At 47.5% G+C, this 23753-nt stretch overlaps 2 protein-coding genes across 9 annotated transcripts in view; both read left to right on the top strand.

The window, feature by feature from the left end:
- Positions 1-2076: 2076 nt before the first annotated feature.
- C6H19orf25 (chromosome 6 C19orf25 homolog) lies at positions 2077-9034 on the top strand. 2 transcript variants are annotated; one of them, XM_035120993.2, is made up of 3 exons: positions 2077-2135; positions 7406-7568; positions 8810-9034. In XM_035120993.2, the coding sequence occupies exons 2-3, from the start codon at positions 7433-7435 to the stop codon at positions 9004-9006; spliced, it is 333 nt and encodes a 110-aa protein (XP_034976884.1). In that variant the 5' UTR covers positions 2077-2135; positions 7406-7432; the 3' UTR covers positions 9007-9034. The 2 variants fall into 2 exon arrangements, with proteins under 2 accessions (XP_034976884.1, XP_034976885.1); XM_035120994.2 differs by lacking the exon at positions 2077-2135 and adding an exon at positions 2240-2379.
- Positions 9035-12147: 3113 nt separating this feature from the next.
- The window catches only part of PIP5K1C (phosphatidylinositol-4-phosphate 5-kinase type 1 gamma), a 47904-nt gene continuing 36298 nt past the window's right edge, over positions 12148-23753 (top strand). For all 7 annotated transcript variants that reach the window (XR_009557711.1, XR_004692771.2, XR_009557710.1 and 4 more), the window contains exon 1: positions 12148-12410. Coding sequence is in view for 3 of the 7 variants with exons in the window: in XM_060275319.1 (XP_060131302.1) it covers positions 12275-12410 (136 nt within the window). In the remaining 4 variants the exon portion in view is untranslated. The remainder of the gene's footprint in view (positions 12411-23753) is intronic.

Here is a 23753-nt window from a genome sequence, read left to right as displayed (position 1 = left end):
CTCTTTGCGGCTTTGATTCTGTGTTCATTTATTTAAATCATTTTCCCCCATTACGTCTGTGAAATTAATCTAAGCACAACAAGTACTTCTTACGGAACCGTATTTTTTTCAGATAATTTTTAAAGCAATCCCATTCCTTTTTTTTAACCTCATCACCTGAGCGATCTCTGATTAATTCTGCCATTTTGGCCAGTTCTTTAGTTGCCACTCATCTTTTGTAGGTGTTCAATCACTCTTCCAGCATTTTGCTGTTAGCATGCTAGCCACTGTTGTCGCGTGAAGAAACACTCTTTTATTTTCATTTGGGATGCTAATCGACAGAATGCCTAAAGCAGGCATCCCCAAACTCGGCCCTCCAGATGTTTTGGGACTACAACTCCCATCATCCCTAGCTAACAGGACCAGTGGTCGGGGAAGATGGGAATTGTAGTCCAAAACATCTGGAGGGCCAAGTTTGAGGATGCCTGGCCTTAAGTCCGTGGGCTTTCCTTGCTGCTTCTGCATCAAACATTTCAGTTTCCTTTCATATCTTTTTCATTTTTTCTTTCCCTCTCGCTGCGTTGTGGGTGGCTTGAAAATCGCTGGATGCTGTGGAGAGTGTCTTCCCGGCCAGCCTGTGTTTTTTACTACAGTGGTACCTTGGTTCTCAAACTTCATTCCAAAACCAAAGTGTTCCCAAACCAGGGCTCGCTTTCTCCTAGAAAGTAATGCAAAATGGATTAATCCGTCCCAGACTTTTAAAAACAACCCCTAAAACAGCAATTGAACATGAATTTTACTATCTAACAAGGGCATTGATCCATAAAACGAAAGCAATAAACAATGTATTGCAGTCATACAATCAATCAAGTAGCTGAACTGGGTTCCACATAGTCACCAAAACAAAACAAAAAGCCGCAAAAAACAAAAATGCAAAATAAATAGCAAAAACAGACAGACCTCAATGTAACACTCAAAACGGACGTGTGGCACTCAAAACACAGCACGTTTGGCTTCCGAAAAAAGTTCGCAAACCGGAACACTTCCTTCCGGGGTTTGCGTGTTTGGTTTCCAAGTGGTTTGAGTACCGAGGCATTTGAGAACCAAGGTACCCCTGTATTTTTCAATTACGCAGCTGAGATGTAGGGATGCCCAGGATCCAGTTTTTGCACCTATAGACGCTCCACTTTTAATTGTTCTCCAAGATGTGGGAGGAGAAAAAGGGAAACTGGTCCAGGAGATTCCGGGATCAAATCAGAGGACCGTCCCTGGAAAATCAGGACACTTGGAGGGTACGTGAGCTCTACGCTGGGCAAAAGTTTCCTGCATTTCCAGCGGGCTGGACTAGATGACTCTCGGGGGTCCCTTCCGACTCTGCAATTCTAGTTGGGGCGATGATTTGACTCTACAAGGCAGCTTCTAACGTCTATAAGGCAGCTTCTGAACGTCTGAAACGTTCAGTATATTCTTCCGAACTCATGCTGAGTTAGGCTTGCCGTATTTCAAAATGTTTGAAGGTATTTTTTTTAGGAAATTCGCTCCCAAAATCTTCACTTTTGACATGGGTTTCCCCCAGACATTTCTAATATGTCAATCAAATACTGTATACATATACAGAATACACACGCAGATATATTTCACATACAGTGGCCATCAAAAATGATCCAAACCCTGCCCCCCCCTTGCAAATCAGATTATCAAAATGCAGAGTCTCAGTTGCCTGGAAGGAGCAAAGTTGCATTTTCAGCTGAATTTGGGGGAAAACCACTTGTATTTTGATAATAACCCTGATTTGCAATTGATCATATACCACAGCAAAGTTCTCATTTGGTCTCCCCGTTCCGCCGCGGGACCCACCCCTCTACACTTTTCTCCCCTTTCCTATCTCTACGCTCCCGCCTGCCTCCTTCCGCCCGCAGCTCTCCCGCCTGGCAACAGGGGCAGAGGGAGGCGGTGCGGGAATCATAGAGACCGACGCCGGAGGACTAGAGCGCCGCTCTTCGCACAAACACAAAACCCAACTAACGGAAGTGAGGCGGCGGCGGCAGGAAAGCGGAAGTCGCTCCCCTCCCCAGGAGGAAGTGGGCGGGGCCCAAAGGAGGGGCGGGGCCAGGAGGGAGGGAGGGAATTAGGTGAGGAGGAGGGAGGAAGAGCAGGTGAGGAAAGAAGGGGGGCTACCTGGGGGGAGGGGAGGCCCTTGGAGGGGGCTTAACCTGGGGGGGGTTGAACCTTTGTGGGAGGGGGAGAAAGAGGAAGGAATTGGGTCCTGTTTTTTGGGGTATAATATGGTTTTTTGGGGGGTCGCAAATATGTTGGGGGGCTTAAATTATGTGGGGTGTGGGCTTCTGACTGGGGGGGCAGAGAAGGGATGAGGAAAACGGATCCTACTTGGGGGGAGAGGTAAGTGGGTTTTTTGAGGGGAGGAACAAATGTGGGAGTGGTTTTGGGGGGGCGCAGGAAAAGTGCTTGGGAACTACAGTGTACAGTATTATGGTTATTTGTAAGGGGGGGCGGGACTCGTCTTGGGTTGGGGGTGGCGACGTGTCAAGTGCCCCCAAAGGGGAGAAAATTGGTCCTTACGGGGGGGGATAGGCAGAAAGCATTTTTTTCCTGTGGGGAGGGCTTTTGTGGTTGCTGCAAATGGTTAGATAACATTGGGGGGGGTGATAAATGGAGTGAAACCCAGGGGAAGGCTGCTATGGGGTGGAATATTGTTTTGGTTTTTTTGTTGGGGGGGGGGAGAAGCAGGACGAAATGAACCAGGATAGAAATAATTGAGGTGCTTCGTGATTGGGGGTGTGTGTGTGCTTTTTTTAAAAGGGGGGTGGAGATGTAGAAAGAGCCCAGAAGATAAAGGGGGGGTGTAAAAGGAGGGTGCAGGTGGGACAATGGAGGAAGAGATCTGTTTGAGGGAAGGAGGGTGGGAAGTAATAGGGCCAGGTGTGGGTTTGTTTGTTTTTTAGGTGGGGGGGGGTTGCACTGGATAAGCTGCAATAGACGTTCCTTGAGAGGCTTAGAGACAGGAGGTGGCGTGTGTGTTTGACAGAGCCTAGGTGGAGTGACTTGTGTGTATGGCGGGGGAGGGAAGTGGGAGGAATCTGGGGAGAGGGGGAAGAGAAACTTGGAGGGGGGGAGTTAAGTAAAGAGAAAACCGGGAGGTGGGGGGTGGCGTAGAAGCAGGAAAGGTCTTGATGAAGATGATGGAGAGGTGAGATGTCATAATCAGGGTTGGGTGATGAAAATTGAAGGGGGTTTTGTGGTGGGGGGACTGTTAGTGTAAAGAACAGGAAAAATAGCCCCCAGGGGTGTGTGAAGAAAAGCAATGTTGGTTTTTTTTTGGGGGGGGCGATCTTAGTGATGGGGAGGACGGACCAGAAAGGAGTCTTGGTTTGCGAAGGACAGAATATAGACGCTGCAATTTTACCCAGAGCTGGAAATTGCAGAAAGGGTGGTGGGTGTGGTATCTGCAGAACCATTATATTCTCTCTTCTTTTTCTTCCATATACTGTGTGTGTGTGTGTGTGTGTGTGTGTGTGTATTCCCCATATCTCTCTCCCCACCCTGCATGCGTCTTGCATCGAGCCCCTTCTTTGCTCAGACGACTGCGGAGCTTTGACTGAATGTTCTCGAACCCCTTTCGGATGAATGGGCTGTCCTTTCTAACCATCCTGGGGGAGGGTGGGGGGAACAGGAGTTTGGTTTTTTTTTTTAAAAAAAAGAGAATATGATTTCTCCATATAACTGTCCTCTCATTCCCCCCCCAAAGAAAATCCCTTTCCACCCAAAATATAGCAGCAGGCACAAACGCACACACCCAACATGAATCCGCAAATTTAATTCAACTGCGGTTCTGCAGAAGGATTATTAGGGCAGCGCGGTGGATTTGCATGCTGAGAGGCTGGTCAGAGAGAAGATAGGGACTGAGAGGAAAGGATTTGCATTGGGGGGCAGGTTATGGGGAGAAGGTTTGCCAGAATGAGGATGGGGGGGGGAGAGATTTGGCAATTTGGTCCAGCTGTTTACCCACCAACGCTGATAAGGGGGAAAGTTAAGATTCCTTCCAGTTTTTGTTTTTTAATGGGCAAGTGCATTGAAATAAGATCACAGCAGGAAACATTTCTAGGGCTTTTCGTTTGATTTTTCTGGAAACTGGTTGACCACTACAAATTTTGTTGTTTTAATTGAGTGGGTTATCGGTTAAGGGTATGAAAAGCTGCCCCCTGCCAAGTCAGACCACAACACTGAATCGCAGCAAGAGTCTGCACGATTTCAGGAAGGGGGTCTCTTCCCCTCCGACCTAGAGATGCCATGGCATTGGGAGGCGGGGATTAAACCTGCGACTTTCGGCATGTAAAACCGATGTTGTGCCGCCAAGCTACACACTTTCCTTTATTTATTTATTTAAAAAAAGGTAAGATTCCAGTCTTCATGGCGCTCCGAATCAGGCGATGGTTTAAATGGGAAGCTGAATCAGATGGTTGATCCTTCTGGCTTGTCTTACACTGACTGGCAGCAGCTCTCCAGCCTTACCTGGAGACCCCGGGCCTGGATTGAATCTGGAACTTCGCATGTGCTCTGCCCTTGAGCTGTAGCCCTTCTAAAAATGAAATAAAAATAAAAAGCTGGGATAGCTCAGTCGGCAGAGCACCGGGCTCTGAATCTCAGGGTTGTGGGTTCAAGTTGGGCAAAAGATTCCTGCATTGCAGGGGGTTGCTCTAGATGACCCTCGGGCTCCCTCCAAACTCTATGATTCTGTGACTTGGCAGCTCCTGTTCAAATGAGCCCTATTCTGTGGTCCTTGTGGTTCTCAATAAAATAGGTTTATGGGAAGCAGAGAAGAGGCCTTCCCCTCCACCTGCAGCTCCATCTGGAAATACAGTACTGGGAGTTGCAGCCCCCAATTGCTTTAGATTAAATTTGCATTTGATTGAACAATGCCGGGCGACAAAATATATTTAGATCAGGAATCTATGGCGCTGTAAATTTTGCAGGGCTATGACTCCCATTGGCTGATTGGAAGATGGTGGTGATGATGATAATAATAATATTTTTTAGTATTTATACCCTGCCCAAATGGATGGGGCTGGCAGGAATCAACCCCACCTGAAGGTCAGCCTGCTCTCTAGCCCTCCTGCAGATGGTGCAGGCAGGGTCTAGGAAGGAGCATGGGAATCTTCCTCATCATACCAAGTCGGCCCCTTGCTCTGCCTAGCTCAGTAATGTCTGCTCTGACCGGCGGCAGCAGCAACAGCTCTGCAGGCTTTCAGGCAGGAGGCATTCCCAGCCCTGCTTGGCGATGCTGCCGGCGGGGATTGAATCTGTGTGAGATATAGCTCTTTCACTCACAGCAATGCAAGACCTTTCACTTCCTTTAAGTTGTTCTCTGAGGTTTCTCCGCAGGTGTTTATGCTAATCAGGCGTGCCTTTTCAGTCTGGTCAAAATTGCGTTTGGCTCCACAAAATCAATATATATTTAGTCTTGTTAAAGTGATCTGTTTATTCAGTAAATGGTTGCAGCGCTAATTATTACTGTAAATCGGGTGGCTCTCAGGGTTGCACAGAAATGGAATTTATTTGTGTGTGTGTGTGTGTGTGTTTTTTTTTAAAAAAATTGGAGTAACTTTGTATTGCCACTGACTGCACAATCAAATTCCTTTTTTGGGGCGGGGGACAAAAATACTCAAAACACACCCAAGTTTCTAGCTGTCAAGACTATGAAGAAAGCTGATGGGAGTTGTGAAATTTTGCAAGCTTGGCGTGTAGGTCGGGGGCGGGGAGGGAGCCTAAGTAGCAGGGAGCAAGATAAATGGTGCCCTTTGCAGAATTTACCAATTGCAATTATTAAATTGCAAAATTTGGTTTTCTTTATAGAGCCCCACCAACCCAAATAGAAATAAAATATTTCTACATAGGTAGGCGTGCACACACACACACACACGTACGTATATTTGCCGCATTCTAATGAAACTTAAAAACGGCTGAAATTGCCTGAAAATCGTACGTTTGGATATGCAGATTGCAGAATCCAGCTTTTCTTGGTGCGGAATTGTAATTCTCCACACACACAGTTACCCTGCACGAGCCATGCACACCGGTGAGAAGGAGCCTGCGACTCCCTTGGTCCTATAGGGCGGCTCCTGTGGCCAGCATGACCAATGGTCAGGGATGGTGTGGGTTAGATACACCTGCAGGCCCCCCATCCTTGCCAAATGCCCTTCCTGTTGAAACACCTTGGCGCCAAGTGGGACGCTATCTTTCCCAATCACGCCACCTTGCAGTTTGCTCAGCATAGGAACCTTAGGAACACAGGGAATTGGCCCAACTAACCCCATGTTGGCTACCCTGGGTTTCTAGGCCGGGAACAGTCCCAAGGATTGGACCTTTAGCGTTCTGCGTGCAAAGTGTGTGCGCCGCTTCTGACCTTTAAACAAAGCGAGATTCTAGTCCTCATGGTCCTGGCGATTTCAACAGGGAACTAGGAAGCTGCCTTATACCTGGTCAGGCAGGGAATGCACCCCACCCTCCTTGTGCCCTTCTGCATGCCAAGCAGGTGCCCTGCCCCTGAGCTGCAATCCTTCTCCCAAAACGAAGCATGACCAGTCCACGTGGTTGTGAATAAAGGACTGATTTGAACAGGAACGCAAGAAGCAGCTTTCTGTGGAGTCAGAACCATTGCTCCAGCTAGCTCAGTATTTCTGAGCACAATTCAAAGTGTTGGTGCTGACCTTGAGCCCTAAACCAGGCATAGGCAAACTCGGCCCTCCAGATGTTTTGAGACTACAATTCCCACCATCCTTGACCACTGGTCCTTGTAGCTAGGGATGATGGGAGTTTTCCCAAAACAACTGGAGGGCCGAGTTTGCCTATGCCTACCCTAAACGGCCTCGGCCCAGTAGGGCGTCTCCACCCCCGTCATTCAGCCTGGGCACAGAGATCCAGCTCCAAGGGCCTTCTGGTGGCTCCCTCCCTGCGAGAAGCCAGGTGACAGGGAACCAGGCAGAGGGCCTTCTCGGTGGTGGCACCCGCCCTCCGGAACGCCCTCCCATCGGATATAAGGAAATAAACAACTACCTAGAAGACATCTGAAGGTAGCCCTGTTTAGGGAAGTTTTTCATGTTCGATGTTTTGTCATGTTTTTAATATTCTGTTGGGAGCCGCCCAGAGTGGCTGGGGAAACCAGCCAGATGGGCGGGGTATAAATAAAAAATTATTATTGTGTGCACTGGCTGGCAGCGGCTCACCAGGGTTTCATGCGGGCAGGCCAGGGATTGAGCCTGGGAGCATTCCGCACCCAAAGCAACAGGTGCTCTATCGGTGAGCTACCGCCCTGCTTCATAACGACACCCTGTGATCCCCTTTGTGACGAGACCCTCGCCTCTCTCCGAGCGCCCCCTCTGATCCCCACCCCTTCTTTCTCTCCCTCCAGTGCCCCCCCGGCACCTGTTTCTGAGCAATGACCTCCAAGGCCAAGAAGCGGGTAGTGCTGCCCACACGCCCTGACCCCCCCAGCACGGAGCAGATTCTCGAAGATGTGCAGCGCGCCCAGCCCAACGACCCCGTCTTCGTCCTCCTGGCCGAGCCCAGCGAAGGTAACCAGAGCCCCCTTTCCTCCCAAGGCTTTGCCTCCCCACTGCCTCCCAGAACCAAGAGAGGCGTGAAGCGGGAGGAGCAAAGGCAAGACACCCAGGCTTAGACTCAGTTTGCTTTGGGGGAAACCCTGGAGAGGAGGAGACAGACAGCCGTGAGGAGGTGGGCAGCTTTAGTTTCAGCAGCTGATATTGATGAAGCTACTATATTCATCAGGCCTGACACCCTGCGAAGGCTGGGCAGGACCTGTCCTGGCTAATAAAGAGTTAACTCTTTATTATGCACAGTGTGATTTATTGCCTACACTGGCCGGAAGCAGGTCTCCAGGGTTTCAGGTGGGGAGTTCATGGAGATCGAACCTTGAAGTTTCTGCATGGAAAGCAACAGGTTGGATTTGATTTAAATCACGATTTAAATCACTAGTCAGTAAGACTTGATTTAAATCTCATTTTTTTGCATAAGGACTCATTTTTGCTTGTATAATCTTAATATTTACAACCAGAGGAAGGTTTTTGGAATGATAAATTTTCAGAGTAGTTTTTACAGCTATATCAAAAGTTACTTATTTGGTTATACTATTAGAAATACATAGACTGATAATTATGAAATGATTGTGAGGTTTAATAAGTTAACTGCTTATATTTGGACAACTTTTCTGCTGTACTTTATTGGAAGGAGAGAAAAAAACATTTCCTTAATAACAATTTAAACACTTTATTTAACTAAAACAGTTGCATTACAGTATAGCATATGTATCCATGTTTGTTAACTGACGTGGTTAAACAGTTTGTTGTTGTTTAAAAAAAACAAACTGAGTTTTAACACACATGAAAAACTTAAAACAAATCCTTATTTCCTGATGAATAGCCTCTGGACTATAATGTAATTGAATAGAAAACCTCTAGGAAGATTTTTCCTCCAAAAACCATTTTATTTTTAAAATCCGATTTAAATCAAAAAAATTAAATAAAATCATTTTAAATCATTGATTTTTATCCACCCTGTGTAGCAAGAATAATTGTAGTCACAAATATGCTGATGATATTATTATTGTTGATGGCTCAGCCAGTAGAGCATGCGACTCTTAATCCCAGGGTCGTGGGTTCGAGTCCCACGCAAGAAATCCGACTTCTCCTTCCTTTTCGTTTTAAAAATTGTTGATTTTTATCTGCCCTGGAAAAGCACGCCTCCATTGTTTTCTCTCTCTCTCTCTCTCTCTCTCTCTCTCTCTGCCTGCGCTCAGATTTGCCCTCCCCTACCAAGAACGAAGACCCCGAGGCCAAGCGCGAGCGCCTCTACCGGCTGACCCAGTCGTACGTGGAGATGAACCACCGCCTCCAGGTGGCCTGCAGCCTGCTCAAGGAGAAGTGTGAGGAGCTCAAGTTGGCCGGAGCCACCCTCGAGCAGGGCATCTTGGAGATGAAGCAGAGAGCCTTGTGAGATGATGCCCGCTCCGGGAGGCGGGCCAGCGACGAAGCACTCCAAGCGGCCGGCCCGTATCGCGCCCCCGCTGCGCGTGGCGGCGGTTCCAGCATGCATAAGCTACGCCACTCAAACACTGCCTGTGTGCTTGGTCTTGTGAGTGTGTGCCAAAGCAGCAGCCCACTCCATCCCCGACTCCATTCCACTCTGTGAAATGCCCGACGATGGTGTGGTCTGCCTTCCCAGATTTTGCGACATTCGCTCTCCATTCCGGGGCCTTGTTTCATTCCGTCTGCACAGACTTAAGGCAAGCTGTCACCGTCGGGCACTCTCACTCCTAAGCTGGGACAAGTGGACTTTTGAGGGTAGGGGTTCGCCAACAGGGTTAGCCCGCCTTTTTTGCCGTTTTTGTTCATTTCCCCATATTTTTTGCGCCGTTTCGGCCATGACATCCCCCTTGCCCCGTTACGACTTCTCCCTCTGGTACTGCCTGGATGACGATGCCGTCGCCACCGCCATCTGCCAGCTCCTGGCAGAGCACGGCTTCCGCGGGTACGTTGAGCACCAGGACCACGTGGCGGGGCAGCCGGAGCTCTCCACGGCGGGCGAGGTCATTCAGGCGAGCCGCGTGGCCATCCTACTCCTGACGCCCCGCTCGGTGGCTGACCCCTGGTGCCAGCGGGTGGCAGAGTGGAACCTCGCCCATGCAGTGCACCGGGAGGGGGCAAAGGTCATCCCTGTCTACGCGGGCGTCTCGCGAGAGGAAATGCCCCTGGCGCTGAAGCACCTGAACGGACTCGAGTACGGCGAGAGGTTCTTCAGGCAGAGGCTGCTCTCCAGCGTGCAAAAAGCAGGACCCCGTATGCGGGCCCCGCGCCCCTCCGGCGTGAGCGGCGCGAAGAAGAGGGCCGGCTTCTGACGGACTCGGGGAGGGAGCGGAGTTGGGGGAGTGGTGGCTCAGAGGTTCCGCCGCCCAAAGCGGCGCTGGATTCATTTTGGTGTTTTGACGTAGGCCCTATCGTGACGTGGGTTTGGTGACTGTGAACGGAATTCCCCCTAGATTTGTGCCTAGAGCTGATTTGTCAGGAAAGTGAAACAGAAGTTGTCCGTGTCTGGGGGTCCGGGTGGGGGACAGAGGGGAAAGGGGGGGGTGTCATTCGTTCATTTGTCGGGTTGGGTGTTTCAGTATCGAAAGAAGAAAAGCTATCTCCCGAGGCTGCTGGTTCTCACCTCTGGTTTAACTTAAGGAGCTGTTATTAAAATGCAGTTTTCGGACAATGTTTGGCTCTCTGCGTGTATGTACCTAGGCTAGGCAGTCACTGTTTTCACAGTGGCTAAGCTGTGGTCTAAACCACTGAGCCTCTTGGGCTTACCAATCAGAAGGTCAGCAGTTCGAATCCCCGCGACGGATTGAGTTCCTGTTGCTCTGTCCCAGCTATAAAAATGCAGGATAGGCATATAGACACCACCTTATACTGTAAACCAACTGACTGACAAACATATCTACATGCTTCTAGCTACCTTCCCAAACATCCCAAACAATCCATTATATATAGCCAGACCCTACGTTACAACCGCATCTGTTCCAACTTTACAGAAACTCTCACCTAAGAGAGCTACAGCAAACCTTTTTAGAAGTAAAATATCCGCCTGATGAAGTTAAACAACAGACCAACAGATCCAGACTGATACCCAGGGAGAACTTGCTGCAAGACAGACCCCAAAAAAATAACAGAACACCACTAGTAATCACATACAGCTTCCAAGTTAAAACAGTACAACACATCGTCAGAGATCTACAACCTCTCCTGGGCAATGACAGTTCTCTTTCTCAAGCTCTGGGAGGAAGACCTTTCATTGCCTACAGACAGCCACCCAATCTTAAACAACTCCTCACTCACGATAATACAACCACCAGACTTAACATAGACACTGGTACCAGAGCCTGCAATAAACCCAGATGCCAACTTTGCTGCCACATACACTCGGACAACACCATTACTGGCCCCAACAACATCAAACATACCATCTCAGGACTATTTAATTGCTCATCTTCTAACATTGTGTATGCCATCAAATGCCAACAGTGCCCTTCAGCTCTCTATATTGGACAAACAGGCCAAACCCTACGCCAAAGGATAAATGGACATAAATCTGACATCAGGAATCACAAGAGAGAAACCAGTAGGAGAACACTTCAATCTCCCAGGACATTCTATACAAGATCTCAAAGTAGCTGTCTTATTACAAAAGAATTTCAGAAATAGACTGGAAAGAGAAGTTGCTGAACTGCAACTCTTTGCCAAACTTAAAATCATGGAGAGACCTGCTCTGAATAAAGACATTGGATTCTTATCTCATTATACATGATAAAGCTATTTTTAGCAATCTCACCCCTTGCTTTTTGCTATAAGACCAATTGCAGTCATTAACAGTCGTCAACAGGTTTACCACAGCAAACCCATTACCCCTCCCACTGTATATAAAAGGGTCTGGTGACTTCTGCTTCAGTGTATCTGAAGAAGTGTGCATGAGCTCATACCAATGACAAACTTAGCTGGTCTCTAAGGTGCTACTGGAAGCAATTTTTAATTTTGTTTTGACTACGCCAGACCAACACGGCTACCTACCTGTTATTACAATTTTTTATTATTATTATTATTATTATTATTATTATTATTATTATTATTATTATTATTATTATTATTATTATTACAGTATCTGTTATTTGCACCGGCTGGCAAGCAGACCAGGATTGGTAATGAAACTAAAATTTGCACCAGCGCCACGTGCCGCAGCTGGCAAGCAGCCTAGGCACGCATGCGCACAAGGAGCGGCGACGCCGCCAGCGGCCCTTCCCAACGCTTCCTTTGTGTTTCAGAGAGAGCGTGCGGCCAGAGCGACCTCTTTGGAAAGGCCTCCTGTAGCCCGCCCCCCCACGTCCTGCGGCGAGCGGGCGCCTGCGCACAAGAAGCGTGCCGCCCTTCCGAACTTATTCTGCGCCAGCCAGCGATCGGCCAGAGCGCCCCTCCGGGAACCTCCGAGCCTGCGCCTGCGCAGGAGAACCCGAAGCCCCCTCCGACCGAGCGAGTGTGCGGCGGCTAGAGCGGCTCTGTGTCGGGGCCTCCGAGCCTGCGCCTGCGTGTTGCCGCCTCGCTCTTTCTCTCTCGGCGTCTCCTCAGGAGGGGAAGCGGCGGCGGTGGCGGCAGCTGGTGGGAGCTGAGGAGAGCCGAGGCCCGGGCTGCCTCCCGGGCTGCCTGCCGACCTCCCTCTCCGCCCGCCGGCCATGGAGCTGGAGGCGCCCGATGAGGCCGGCAGCGCCGCAGGGGCAGAGGCCGGGGCAGGAGCCCTCGACGCCGAGGCAGGAGGAGGGGGCGGCTGGGGGGCGCCGGTGCTGCTGGAGCCTCAGTCGGCCGGAGCAGGTGAGCGGGGGGGGGGCCGGGCCCGGGGAGGGGTAATCGTATTCAGTATTGGTAATTTTATATATATGCACGTGTGTGTGTGTGTGTGTGTGTGTGTGTGTGTGTAATATATATAATTTCATATGGGGGGGAGGGGAAACCGGACTCTCCCCCTGGGGTGGATAATCATATTAACTATTGCTAATCATTTACGCATACATGCACACACAAAAATATATGTTTATATATATAATAATAGGAGACGGAGGGGGAATCGGGCTCCCGGCCTCGGAGGGGGGAATAATCATATTTGATACTAGTAATCTAATACACACACACACACACACACACACACATATATATATTCACGCATACCTACAGGCACACAAATATATGTAAAGAGAGAGAGAGTTTAATAATAGGAGGGGAGGGGGAATCGAGCTACCCCCTTGTGGGGCTTTCAGCATCGCTATAAACATCATATTCCATATTACTCTTAAATATTGGGAATGTATGCCTATATCTATCCTCCCTTACTCCATAATATTTTTCATTATATATATACTGTGTACTCTCTCTCTCTCTACACACACACACACACACACACATATATACACATATGGAATATTTATGTTTATATATATAATAAAATAATAATACTATAGTGCATGTAGACAATCATAGAATTGTGAGTGGCAAGGGACCCTGAGGGTCCTCTAGTCCAGCCCCCTGCAGGAACCTTTTCCTAACATGTGGCTCGAATCCACGACCCTGATACTGTACTGAGAGTCTCGTTCTCTGCCGACTGAGCTATCCCAGCTATCGAAATATATATGTTGAAATTTCAATTCGCAATAACCACCCTTTGGTATTAATAATATAGTTATTGTCGTTATTGCTATTATTACTGACGTTATCAATTAAAATGCATCAGGCTTGCTAATAATTTCATTGCTCCTATTACTAGTATTAATGTTATATAACATGAGGTTTATAATATTGTTAATAATGCAGTTTTCAATTGGCAAGAATCATGCCTTGGATTAGCCTCGTTAATATCGCTATTGTCATTATTATTTTTGGTGTTGCTACTGACGTCAATTGAAATGTATTGGGATTGTTAATGATAGGAGTTATTGTTGCTGTTACTTCTGCTGCTGTTACTGGTATTAATATTATTTCCACTGGCACCATTAAATGAAATGCATTAGGGTTATTAATAATAATCTTCGTAGAATTGTAGTGCTGGAATGCACCCCAGCGGTCATCTAGTCCAGCCCTCTGCAATGCAGGAATCTCAGCATGCAGGTCCCCATCCTGTTTGAAGCCATACCAGTTATTGATATTGTTGCTGTTGTTGTAATTACTGGTGTTGCTATCGGTATTATTACTGGCGTAGTTAATTGAAATGTATTATGGTTGTTCTTAATAATATTGTTCCCATTATTATTATTATTAGTAGTAGTATTAATATTTTTATCTACACCATTAATTAAAATGTATAGAGGTTCTCAATATTGTCAGGCAATATTAGTCTCAGCTAATGGGTGGGTTTTACCCCAAATTCCCAAAATATTATGGGCTTGCTGCTAATAGCTGTTGTTTTAAACTCCTATTTAATGCAGTGGAGATGATACAACTTACATCTCCTCAGGGTTGGCACGATCTTTGTTGTCACAATTGCTATTAATACTATTAATACTGGTTATTATTGTTATTTATTGAAATAACAATAATAGGGTCATAGTTCTTATAAATGTTATTAAAATTAGTAATGAATATGTGTTATTATTAATAATGTTAGCCAAGCTGATTGCAAATTATGATGACCAATTACGGGTTGGTCATCAGCTAATTGACGCAGGTGGTGCTGTGGGTTAAACCATTGAGCGTAGGGCTTGCTGATCAGAAGGTCGGCGATTCGAATCCCTGCGACTGGGTGAGTTCCCGTTGCTCGCGCCCAGCTCCTGCCAACCTAGCAGTTCAAAAGCACGTCAAAGTGCAAGTAGATAAATTGGTACCGCTCCAAGCGGGAAGGTAAACGGTGTTTCCGTGCACTGCTTTGGTTCGCCAGAAGCGGCTTTGTCATGCTGGCCACATGACCTGGAAGCTGTACGCTGGCTCCCTCGGCCAATAACGCGAGATGAGCGCCGCAACCCCAGAGTCAGTCACGACTGGACCTAATGGTCAGGGGTCCCTTTACCTTTAATTGATGGATTAAGGCAGTGGTTCCCAACAGGTGGTCCGGGGACCCCCAGGGGTCCGCAAGCTATGCCAGAGGGGTCCGCAAGATGCTATTAGAATAAAAAATATATTAAATATATTTCGTATGATAACAGATTTTTTGTTTTGGCCGCTTCCTGCATGAGCAGAGTCTAGCGCAAAACTAGAATTAGATAGAGGCAGTAGTTCTGCTGTATGCCGTTAGGTGGCGCTTTACAAACACTACTGTTTTGCAAAGAGGCAGCGCGCGCATTCTACTAACGCTCACCTCCCCAAGATGCTTTGCGCGCATTGGCTTCATTTGTGCGCTACTGCGCAGGTACCCTGTCTTCTCCATTCCCCTCCCTCCTCCCTGGTGCGAGCTGCCTCTTTGCAAAACAGTAGTGTTTGTATACAAAGCGTTGTTTTTCGCGGAAGCTACAGTTCGCGTAGTTAAAAATGGACCGTTGGTTAAAAAGTGGTTCGTTAAAACGACAAAGGCCTACAGATGAAGAGGAAGAACTGTAAAAAATGTATAAATATAAAAAGACTCTTAATTTGGCTCTCACTTTTTAATTTTAGGATTATGAATTAATGGGGGTCCTTGTCACAATAGCAGCTCGATGAGGGGTCCTCGAGAAAATTTTGTTGGGAACCCCTGGATTAAGGCCCTCAAATACCAGAATTTTGGTTTGTTGCCAATCGTAGTGGCTAATTATTTAAAAAGTATTATTCTTGTAGATAGGTTATTAACCACCTTCCAGGCTACCATCTCAAGGCGATTTGCACATAGAGAAAAGCTGTTCAAAGCAAATGCATTTAAAACAAGACTAGATGGTTAGGAAATGGCTAACTGATAGATTGACACCCCTCCCAACACCAGAATTTTGGTTTCTTGCTAGTAATAGTCACTAATTATTAATAATTATCATTAATTATCAATATATTATTTTCTAAATATCAATATGACATTGTGTGTACCGGTATCTAAAGCCAGTTATACTCAAGAGTAAACCTATTGAAATGAATAGACGTTACTGATTTAGGCCCCTTCATTTTAGTGGGTTTCCTCTGAGTGTTGCTTAGTTGGGGACACCTCAATAATTCTAGCTCAGTATTAATAATGTCAATGATAATATTAACCACTAATGATGATGTGGTGTGTTATGGTATAATTTGTGTTTATTATAAATAGCCTTAGGGATACTAATAAACAATAGCATTTATTACATTTATTTGCCCCTTACTGCATAAAAATGTCTCAAGGGCGCTTCCAATTGTGATGAACATACAAATGCATAGCTGCCAAGTTTTCCCTTTTCTTGCGAGGAAGCCTATTCAGCATAAGGGAATTTCCCTTAAAAAAAGGGATAACTTGGCAGCTATGACAAATGCAAAGATCGTTTAGTCGTGTCCGACTCTTGGTGACCCCATGGACCAGAGCACGCCAGGCACTCCTGTCTTCCACTGCCTCCCGCAGTTTGGTCAAACTCATGTTCGTAGCTTTGAGAACACTGTCCAACCATCACATCTTCTGTTGTTCCCTTCTCCTTGTGCCCCCATCTTTCCCAAAATCAGGGTCTTTTCCAGGGAGTCTTCTCTTCTCATGAGGTGGCCAAAGTATTAGAGCCTCAGCTTCAGGATCTGTCCTTCCAGTGAGCACTCAGGGCTGATTTCCTTAAGAATGGATAGGTTTGATCTTCTTGCAGTCCGTGGGACTCTCAAGATCACTGCGTTGTCATGGCGAAGGGGCTTGAATAACTCAGAGAAGCTATGAGCTATGCTTTGCAGGGGCACCCAAGATGGACAGGTCGTAGTGGAGAGTTTTGACTAAACATGATCCACCTGGAGCAGGAACTGGCAAGCCAATCCAGTATCCCTGCCAAGAAAACTCCATGGACAAAGTCAACAGGCCTATGCAAAGATTATACATCATCAAAAGAATCAGCATCATCCCAATTCCGTAATTCTAATTTAATAATGTTACTGAGAATATTAATAATACGGTGCACTCTGGGTGGCTGAGGGGAAAATCATCATCCTATTACCATAATTCTAGTTTACTGCTAACCGTGGATAGTAATGCTTATATGTATGACTTACTTAATAGTCATACAGTGTGGTTTGGGGGAAGCACAGGGAGGAATCAGCATTGCCAGCCTAATGCTTCGATTCTTGTTTATTAATAATATTATGGGAGCACCAAACGGCTCCTTAAACAAAGTTTGCAGTCACCAAAACGGAATACAGTGGTACCTCGGGTTACAGACGCTTCAGGTTACAGACTCTGCTAACCCAGAAATAGTACCTTGGGTTAAGAACTTTGCTTCAGGAGGAGAACAGAAATTGTGTGGAGGTGGCGTGGCGGCAGCAGGAGGCCCCATTAGGTAAAGTGGTGCTTCAGGTTAAGAACGGACCTCCAGAACAATTAAGTTCTTACCCCGAGGTACCACTGTACCCAGTTGCCATTTTTGGGCACGACGGCTCTATAAAGTCTCATTTTTCAAATGATGGGCTGACTGTGATTGCTTCTCAGTTAAATTATCTGGTTATTTCAGATGACAACTTTGAGCTAGGTCAAGAGCGTGGGTAGGCAAACTCAGGCCCAGGGGCCAGATCCAGCCCAATCACCACCTCAATCCAGCCTGCAGACGGTCCGGGAATCAGCATGTTTTTACATGAGTAGACTGTGTCCTTTGATTTAAAATGCATTTCTGGGTTACTTGTGGGGGCTGCCTGGTGTTTTTACATGAGTAGAATGTGTGCTTTTATTTAAAATGCATCTCTGGGTTATTTGTGGGGCATAGGAATTTGTTCTCCCCCCCAAAAAGATATAGTCTGGCCCCCCACAAGGTCTGAGGGATAGTGGACTGGCCCCCTGCTTAAAAAGTGTGTTGACCCCTGGTCAAGAGCTTTGAGAACTTAAAAAATGAAAAGTCGCTTGATCCAGGGACAGTCATATATTGGCCTATTCCAACCTCTTTTTCTTAACTGCTCCAGGCTCCTGCTCGGGCTGCACAGGAAAAAGCATTTTGGCTTCTGAAAATTCATTGCGATTGTGCAGATAAAATACAACTAATTCTACAGGGTGGTGTATTAGTGTGTGGAAACAGACCCAATGATCCCCAGGAAATGGAGATGTCAGGTGCCATCCTGGCACCCCGGAGTCTTCCCAGGTCGAAAGTCGCATGCAAAGTGTTGAGTTCTACTCAAGGATAGACCCCTTGAAATCTGGATGTTATGGGTCTTAATTATCATTTATTTCACTTGGCCTGCTCAGCCGGTGTGACTCATAGTGGCTGTGACCCAGGTATTTGTGATGGGTGACGGGCTGTATCATGCTTGGATTAGAGCCATTAGCCGCCAAGTGTTGCCAAGTCACGACGCAGTAGAGGAGATCGCATTGTTCATGTGTCTACTCAGATGTAAGCACCATTGAGTCCAATAGGACTGGCACCCAAGTAAAGAGGGTTTGTTCCAGTCTCACCCTTTTCTCACGTAATCCCCGCAACAACACTGAGAGGTAGGCTAGGCTGAGAGGCTGTTAACTGGCCCAGGGTCACCCGTGAGCTTCATGGCTGAGTGGGGGTTTGAACTAGCTTCCTATTAGTTTATATTATTTCTTAATTATTATTAACGCTGGGTGCTTGGCGGTGACGACCAGGGAAAGGGACGAGGGAATATTATTAACGAAGCTTGTTGAGGGGCTATCCAGGAAGCTCTTATTAAGAGCGTTAGTAGAATCATAGAATTGTAGGGTTGGAAAGGGACCACAAGTGTCATTTAGTCCAACCCCCTGCAATGCAGGAATCTCTTGCCCGTGGAGCTTGAACTCATGGGCCCTGAGTTTTAAGAGTCTCATGAGCTTTACCAATTGAGCTATCCAGCTCAGTTTTCATTGGTAGTAAAAGGTAAAGGTGGTACCTATTTATCTACTTGCACTTTGACATGCTTTCGAACTTCTAGGTTGGCAGGAGCAGGGACCGAACTCTGTGGTTTAACCCACAGTGCCACCCGCGTCCCCTTTCATTGGTAGTACAGTACGTAGTTATATTTGCTGGTGGTATGGGAGAGATGTCATAGAGTATCTGCTTTGTTCCCAGAGGGTCCCGGCTTTGATTCTAGGCAGAACTGGGAAAGAGCCGTGTTTGAAAACTTTAGGAAAGCCTCTCTGCCGCCAGTCATCATTGGCAGTGCTGAGCTACATAGACCCAATGAATCCGACTCTATACAAAGCAGCTCCTTGTGTTCCTATTTAGATCAGACCTTTGTTCAGGAAGGTGAGGACTGGAACCTTGACTGGCATCTCCAGGAAAGGCTGGTCAAGACTCCTGCATACAAAATCCCGGAGAACTGCTGTGGGTCAGTGTGGAGCAACGGTTCCCGAAAGAGTCTTGGAGGGCAACTTGATTATTCCCCCCCCCATGCCTGGTCTGTTTTAGCAATTGTAACGTGCTGTGCTTGGTGGTGTGTGATTTTTAAAAAATTGCCTCGTTTATTGCTTCTTTTACTTCATCTTACTGAATTACGATGAGAATTCATCGGAATTCAGATTGCGAGGGTCCTTTTGTAGGCATGTCGCTACCTCCACCTGAGGGAGGGAGGGGATCTTGTGAGTACAGGCAGCTAACTCCACATTTGCACAGATTCAAGGCATACGCGACTATACGCAAACCCAGAAGTGGCTTGGAAAGTGGCGGAAACAAGGGGGCTTGGAGGGAGTGGTGGAATTTGGTGGGTTTGGGTCTTTAAAAAGGGTTTTTCAAGGGGTTTCAGAGATTTAGAGGGTGCTTACAGGCGTTTTCAATGGCGTTCCCAATATACTGTACAGTGGTGCCTCGGGTTGCAAACACCTCGGGTTACAAACACTTTGGGTTACAGACTCCGCTAACCCAGTAGTAGTACCTCGGGTTAAGAGGGTCTTTTGGGAAGTAGGAGGCCTCGGGATGGGAACAGAAATCGCGTGGTGGCGGCACCGGGAGACCCCATTAGCTAAAGTGGTATCTCAGGTTAAGAACGGACCTCCAGAACGAATTAAGTTTATAACCAGAGGTACCACTGTCCGTGACTTGACTTAAACGGGTGGGGCCACAGAATGCAACCCTTGTGTAAATGCAGAGAAATTGGACCCTAATACACACCCACACCTATTTCTGCTCTTCCTTCCCTTCCTTTATAAATTAAAACTTGCCTCCCCCCCCCTATATTTCTCTCTGCTGCCACCCAGCTGACACTCCTCTCCCGGGACGCAGTGTTAGAAATTAACCAGGTGCCAGCCATGTTTTGCGACTGGCACATGCCCAATTGCAACCACGTGGGGATCCCTGGATGCCTGGTTGGAGACTGGGGAAAGCAAAATGTCACTTAGAAGAAGGATCTGAAATATTTTCCCCTGGAGCTTGAATTTGTTTTATTCTGCATTGTTGGTTTCCACGTGTTGTAAACTGCTTTGGGATTTGTTCTTCAAAATACGAAGCAGTATAGAAATAAAACGAACAACAATAATAACAATAAGTATAAATTGCATCAAAAGCACCTAGGCATTTCATCAGGTTTAAGGTGCCATTCGGCAAATAGATTATGTATCTGTGTGTCTGACACTGTTCCCATCCCCACCCCCATTTCTACTCCTGCTGACTGAGTCTTCAATGGATGCCCCCCCCCTGGGTCAGGTCAATTTGGAACTATTTTTAAAATCAAGAAAAAACTGAGCTTGTCCTCTTCCCACCCTCCCCGAGGAGATGTTCCAAAATGCCTGGAGTTGAGAGAACTGTGCTTTGACGGCAGCATGCAGGAGTTTTAAAACCAGGCCCATCAGCAGTTCCAGAAAGACCTCAGCTGCTCTTAAACCATTTAATCTGGTTGGATTTAAACAAACTTTGAGGCCATCAATACCTCAGTGCAGGAGGCACTTTTTTTGAGTGGACGGAAGGTATAAATAAAATCTTTTATTTTTTGGGATGCAAACCTCATCAGCGGAAAGAGAACCCATCTTTAATAGCGTCTTGCTTACTTTCTCTGTTAACGGCAACACATGGGTGCAAAATATAGCCTCAGATGATAAAAGAACTCGCAGCCCCCCCAATTAAAAATAGCATGGATAAAAAGCTGGACCCCCCCCTACTCCGTGAGTCATTTGTAACACCCTTTAACCAGCATGTGACAATGAGGCTGTATAAATCAAGATTGTTTATTCTCTCGCCCCCCCCCTTCACCCTCCTTCAGTCCTTGCGTGTGGGTGATGCTGGGATTCAAATCATGTTCATGGTAATAACAGGATTGGTGTTTGTTCCAGGCTTTATAAACATGCCCTGGTTTGATGTGCACATCTCAAGGCCTCCCCCTGGCACACAGATGTCCTTTCATTCCTCTTCTCCCGAAGCTTTTCCACTGTCAAACCTGTGGCATTAATGTTACTTATTGCTCACCCTGAGGTCCCAGGGCCCATTGCCATGCTGGAACACAGTGTTAAAAACAAGTAAACAACTCAAAAAACATGAAAACCAGGTGGGTCCTCAAGTGTTGAAAGCCAGGGTGGAGGGGTGAGTCTTCAACATTCTTTGAAAGCTGTAGACGCACCTCTGTGCGGAGGGAGTCCCACAGCTTAGGGGCTGCCACAGGGAAGGCTCTCCTCCTTGGCCCGCCACCCCCCTGAGCTTTTGGGGGAGGGTGAACTACCAAGAGGGCTCGCTCTGCCAACCTCAGCATCCGGGAGGGTCTTTCGGGAAGTAGGAGGCCTTTTCAGGTGTTTGGGGCCTAAGTCATTTGCGAGCGCCTTGAAACAAACTGGTGAACCAGCACAGCTGTTTTAAAACAGGGTTTTTAAAGATCTGTGTACCTGAAGGAGCGTCGCCACCCCCATGATCCAGCCTGGACACTGAGGTCTAGCTCTGAGGGCCTTCTGGCAGTGCCCCCCCCCCCTGCGAAAAGCGAGGTTACAGGGAACCAGGCAGAGGGCCTTCTCGGTGGTGGCGTCCACCCTGTAGAACGCCCTCCCGTCAGGTGTATAGGAGATGAAACAACTTTCTGAATTTTAGGAGGCACCATATTTATTCACCCACTTAATCTATAGAGCTGCCCCATAGCAGAAGTACTCTAGGAAGGCAGTGAGGTGTACTAGTTAGAGTGTTGGATGAGGACCTGGGAGATCAGGGTTTGAATCCCCACACCGTCATGAAGCTCGCTGATTGACCTTTGAGTCAGTTGCAGCCTCTTAGCCTACCTCTCAGGGTCATTGTAGGCAGGGATTAACTGAGGAGGGGGTCGAACCGTGGTCTCCTTGCGCAAAAAGTTGGGATATCAATGCAGCAAAAAAGCTCTTCCACTGAGCTGCTTAAGAAAGCTGGAGGGGCCGGCCAGATGGGAGATGTCCGTCGACAAACTTGGCATCCAGAGATCTCCACGTGGTTGCCATCGGACCTGCGCTCGTTGGAGAAATGTACCTGGTGCCTGGCAGATTTCGGGCAGTGGGCCTGAGCCTTGGCACCACCTGGTGATGATGGCAGTGGGAGAGCTGAGGTGCAGAGCTCCCTCTTATCTACAGTTCTGTGGCGGGGAGCCCTCTCTGCCCTTCCTTCCATAAGCAGTAAGCTGCTCTGGGAGCCTTCTTTTTGGCCGAAGAGCCCAGTACAGATGCTCTACTTAAAAAAAAGAAAATGTCCAGAGTTGTCCCCACTCTGCAGAAACATGGCACAAGGCTGCTTCTTCAGCCACCAGGATTAATGGGCAGGGTTCGATGCCTCGGTGGCGCGTCGAGATCGTTTAAAGCAGTTGGCCCTAGCAGAGTGAGCGCAGTGTGAGTAAATTCTGCTCCAGGCAGGGAAACATCCTCAGCCCACACTGATTCTAGCCCCCCGGGGTGGAGTTTGGGCGGGAGGGTGGAACTCTGATTCTTTGCGGTGGTATAGAGGGCTGGAACGCCAAGCTCCGCCAGCCAGGATGAGTAATGAGAGCATGATTCCAGGCTGGCCTTACCCTGCGGCAGTGGAGAGCAGTTCCTTTGAGGAGCGGGTTTTGGAGCTTATGCAGAGATATATTTATATGGAGAGATGGAGAGAGGGGGGTCCATCTAGTCAGTGTTAGGAAACTCAGATATACCGTATAAGCTAATTGCCAAGTGGCACTTTTAACCTAGGTTACGGTCGCCACAATGGAATGTCTAGGTGCCATTTTTTCTCGACAGAATTTGTTGTTGCTGTTGTTATTTGTTTCATTTCTGTATCACTTTATTTATTCACCAAATTACCTAATTTATGGAGCTGCCCCATAGCAGGGCTCTACAAAGCCAGTGGGGGTGAGGCACTCCCCTTTAAAACAAAAAGCCACCTTTCTCTCTTTCTCTCTCTGGTTCTTCATAGGATGCCTAAGATGCCGTTTCAGGACACGTTTTGACGGCATGGCTCGCTAGGCTCTCCATGCCTTTAAGTTGTCTAGACTTGAGCTGCCAGAATGCTTGTGGGTCTTTATTAATGTCTCCTTTCTGCATTTTGGGTTGGGTGTCGAGCTGATTAGACCAGACATGCAGACTTCTGCTTGTGGGGTGTGTGTGTATGTGTGTGATGGGGGGGGGGGAATGGACTGCAGCTGCCTGCGTTTCCTCGCTCCTGTTTTCTGTCCTTTCCAGATGACACATACATGCCTTCACAGTGTGACTTCTTACCAGGGTTCTCACGGTGTGAGTTCTTACCTCTGACCAGAGTTTGGCCCCATCGCCAGGCACTAAAGTGGGTCGCTTTTACTTACATGCTTTTTGCATTGGGGAGGGCATTTCGATACCCTCCCTTGTCAGTTCCCAGACAAGGTTAAAAAAAATAAATAAATAAGCAGACGAGTGAAAACGGCGGCCCATCTTGAGGCCAGCATCCTGATCTCACAGTGGCCGACCAGATGCCCGTTAAAGAGCTGTGATAGCTATCTTGAAATATCTAAAGGGCTGTTGCATGGAAGATGGAGCAAGCTTGTTTTCTCCTGTTCCGGAGGCTAGGACTCGAACCAATGGCTTCAAGTTACAAGAAAGGAGATTCCGACTTAACATCAAGGGGAAGATGCAAGGCCTTTTTTCTTCTTCCTCCCGCAGTTAAAGGTAAAGGGACCCCTGACCATTAGGTCCAGTCATAACCGACTCTGGGGTTGCGGTGCTCATCTCGCGTTATTGGCTGATGG

This window comes from Zootoca vivipara, chromosome 6 (assembly GCF_963506605.1).
Source record: "Zootoca vivipara chromosome 6, rZooViv1.1, whole genome shotgun sequence".
Taxonomy (NCBI): Eukaryota; Metazoa; Chordata; class Lepidosauria; order Squamata; family Lacertidae; genus Zootoca; species Zootoca vivipara.
Note: the sequence above shows the minus strand (reverse complement) of the source record. Positions and strands in the feature narration are given on the sequence as shown.

Coding starts and splice junctions, on each gene's coding strand:
- C6H19orf25 (XM_035120993.2), top strand. CDS start 7,433: ATGACCTCCAAGGCCAAGAAGCGGGTAGTGCTGCCCACACGCCCTGAC. Junction 7,569..8,809: donor CCTGGCCGAGCCCAGCGAAG/GTAACCAGAGCC, acceptor GCCTGCGCTCAG/ATTTGCCCTCCCCTACCAAG.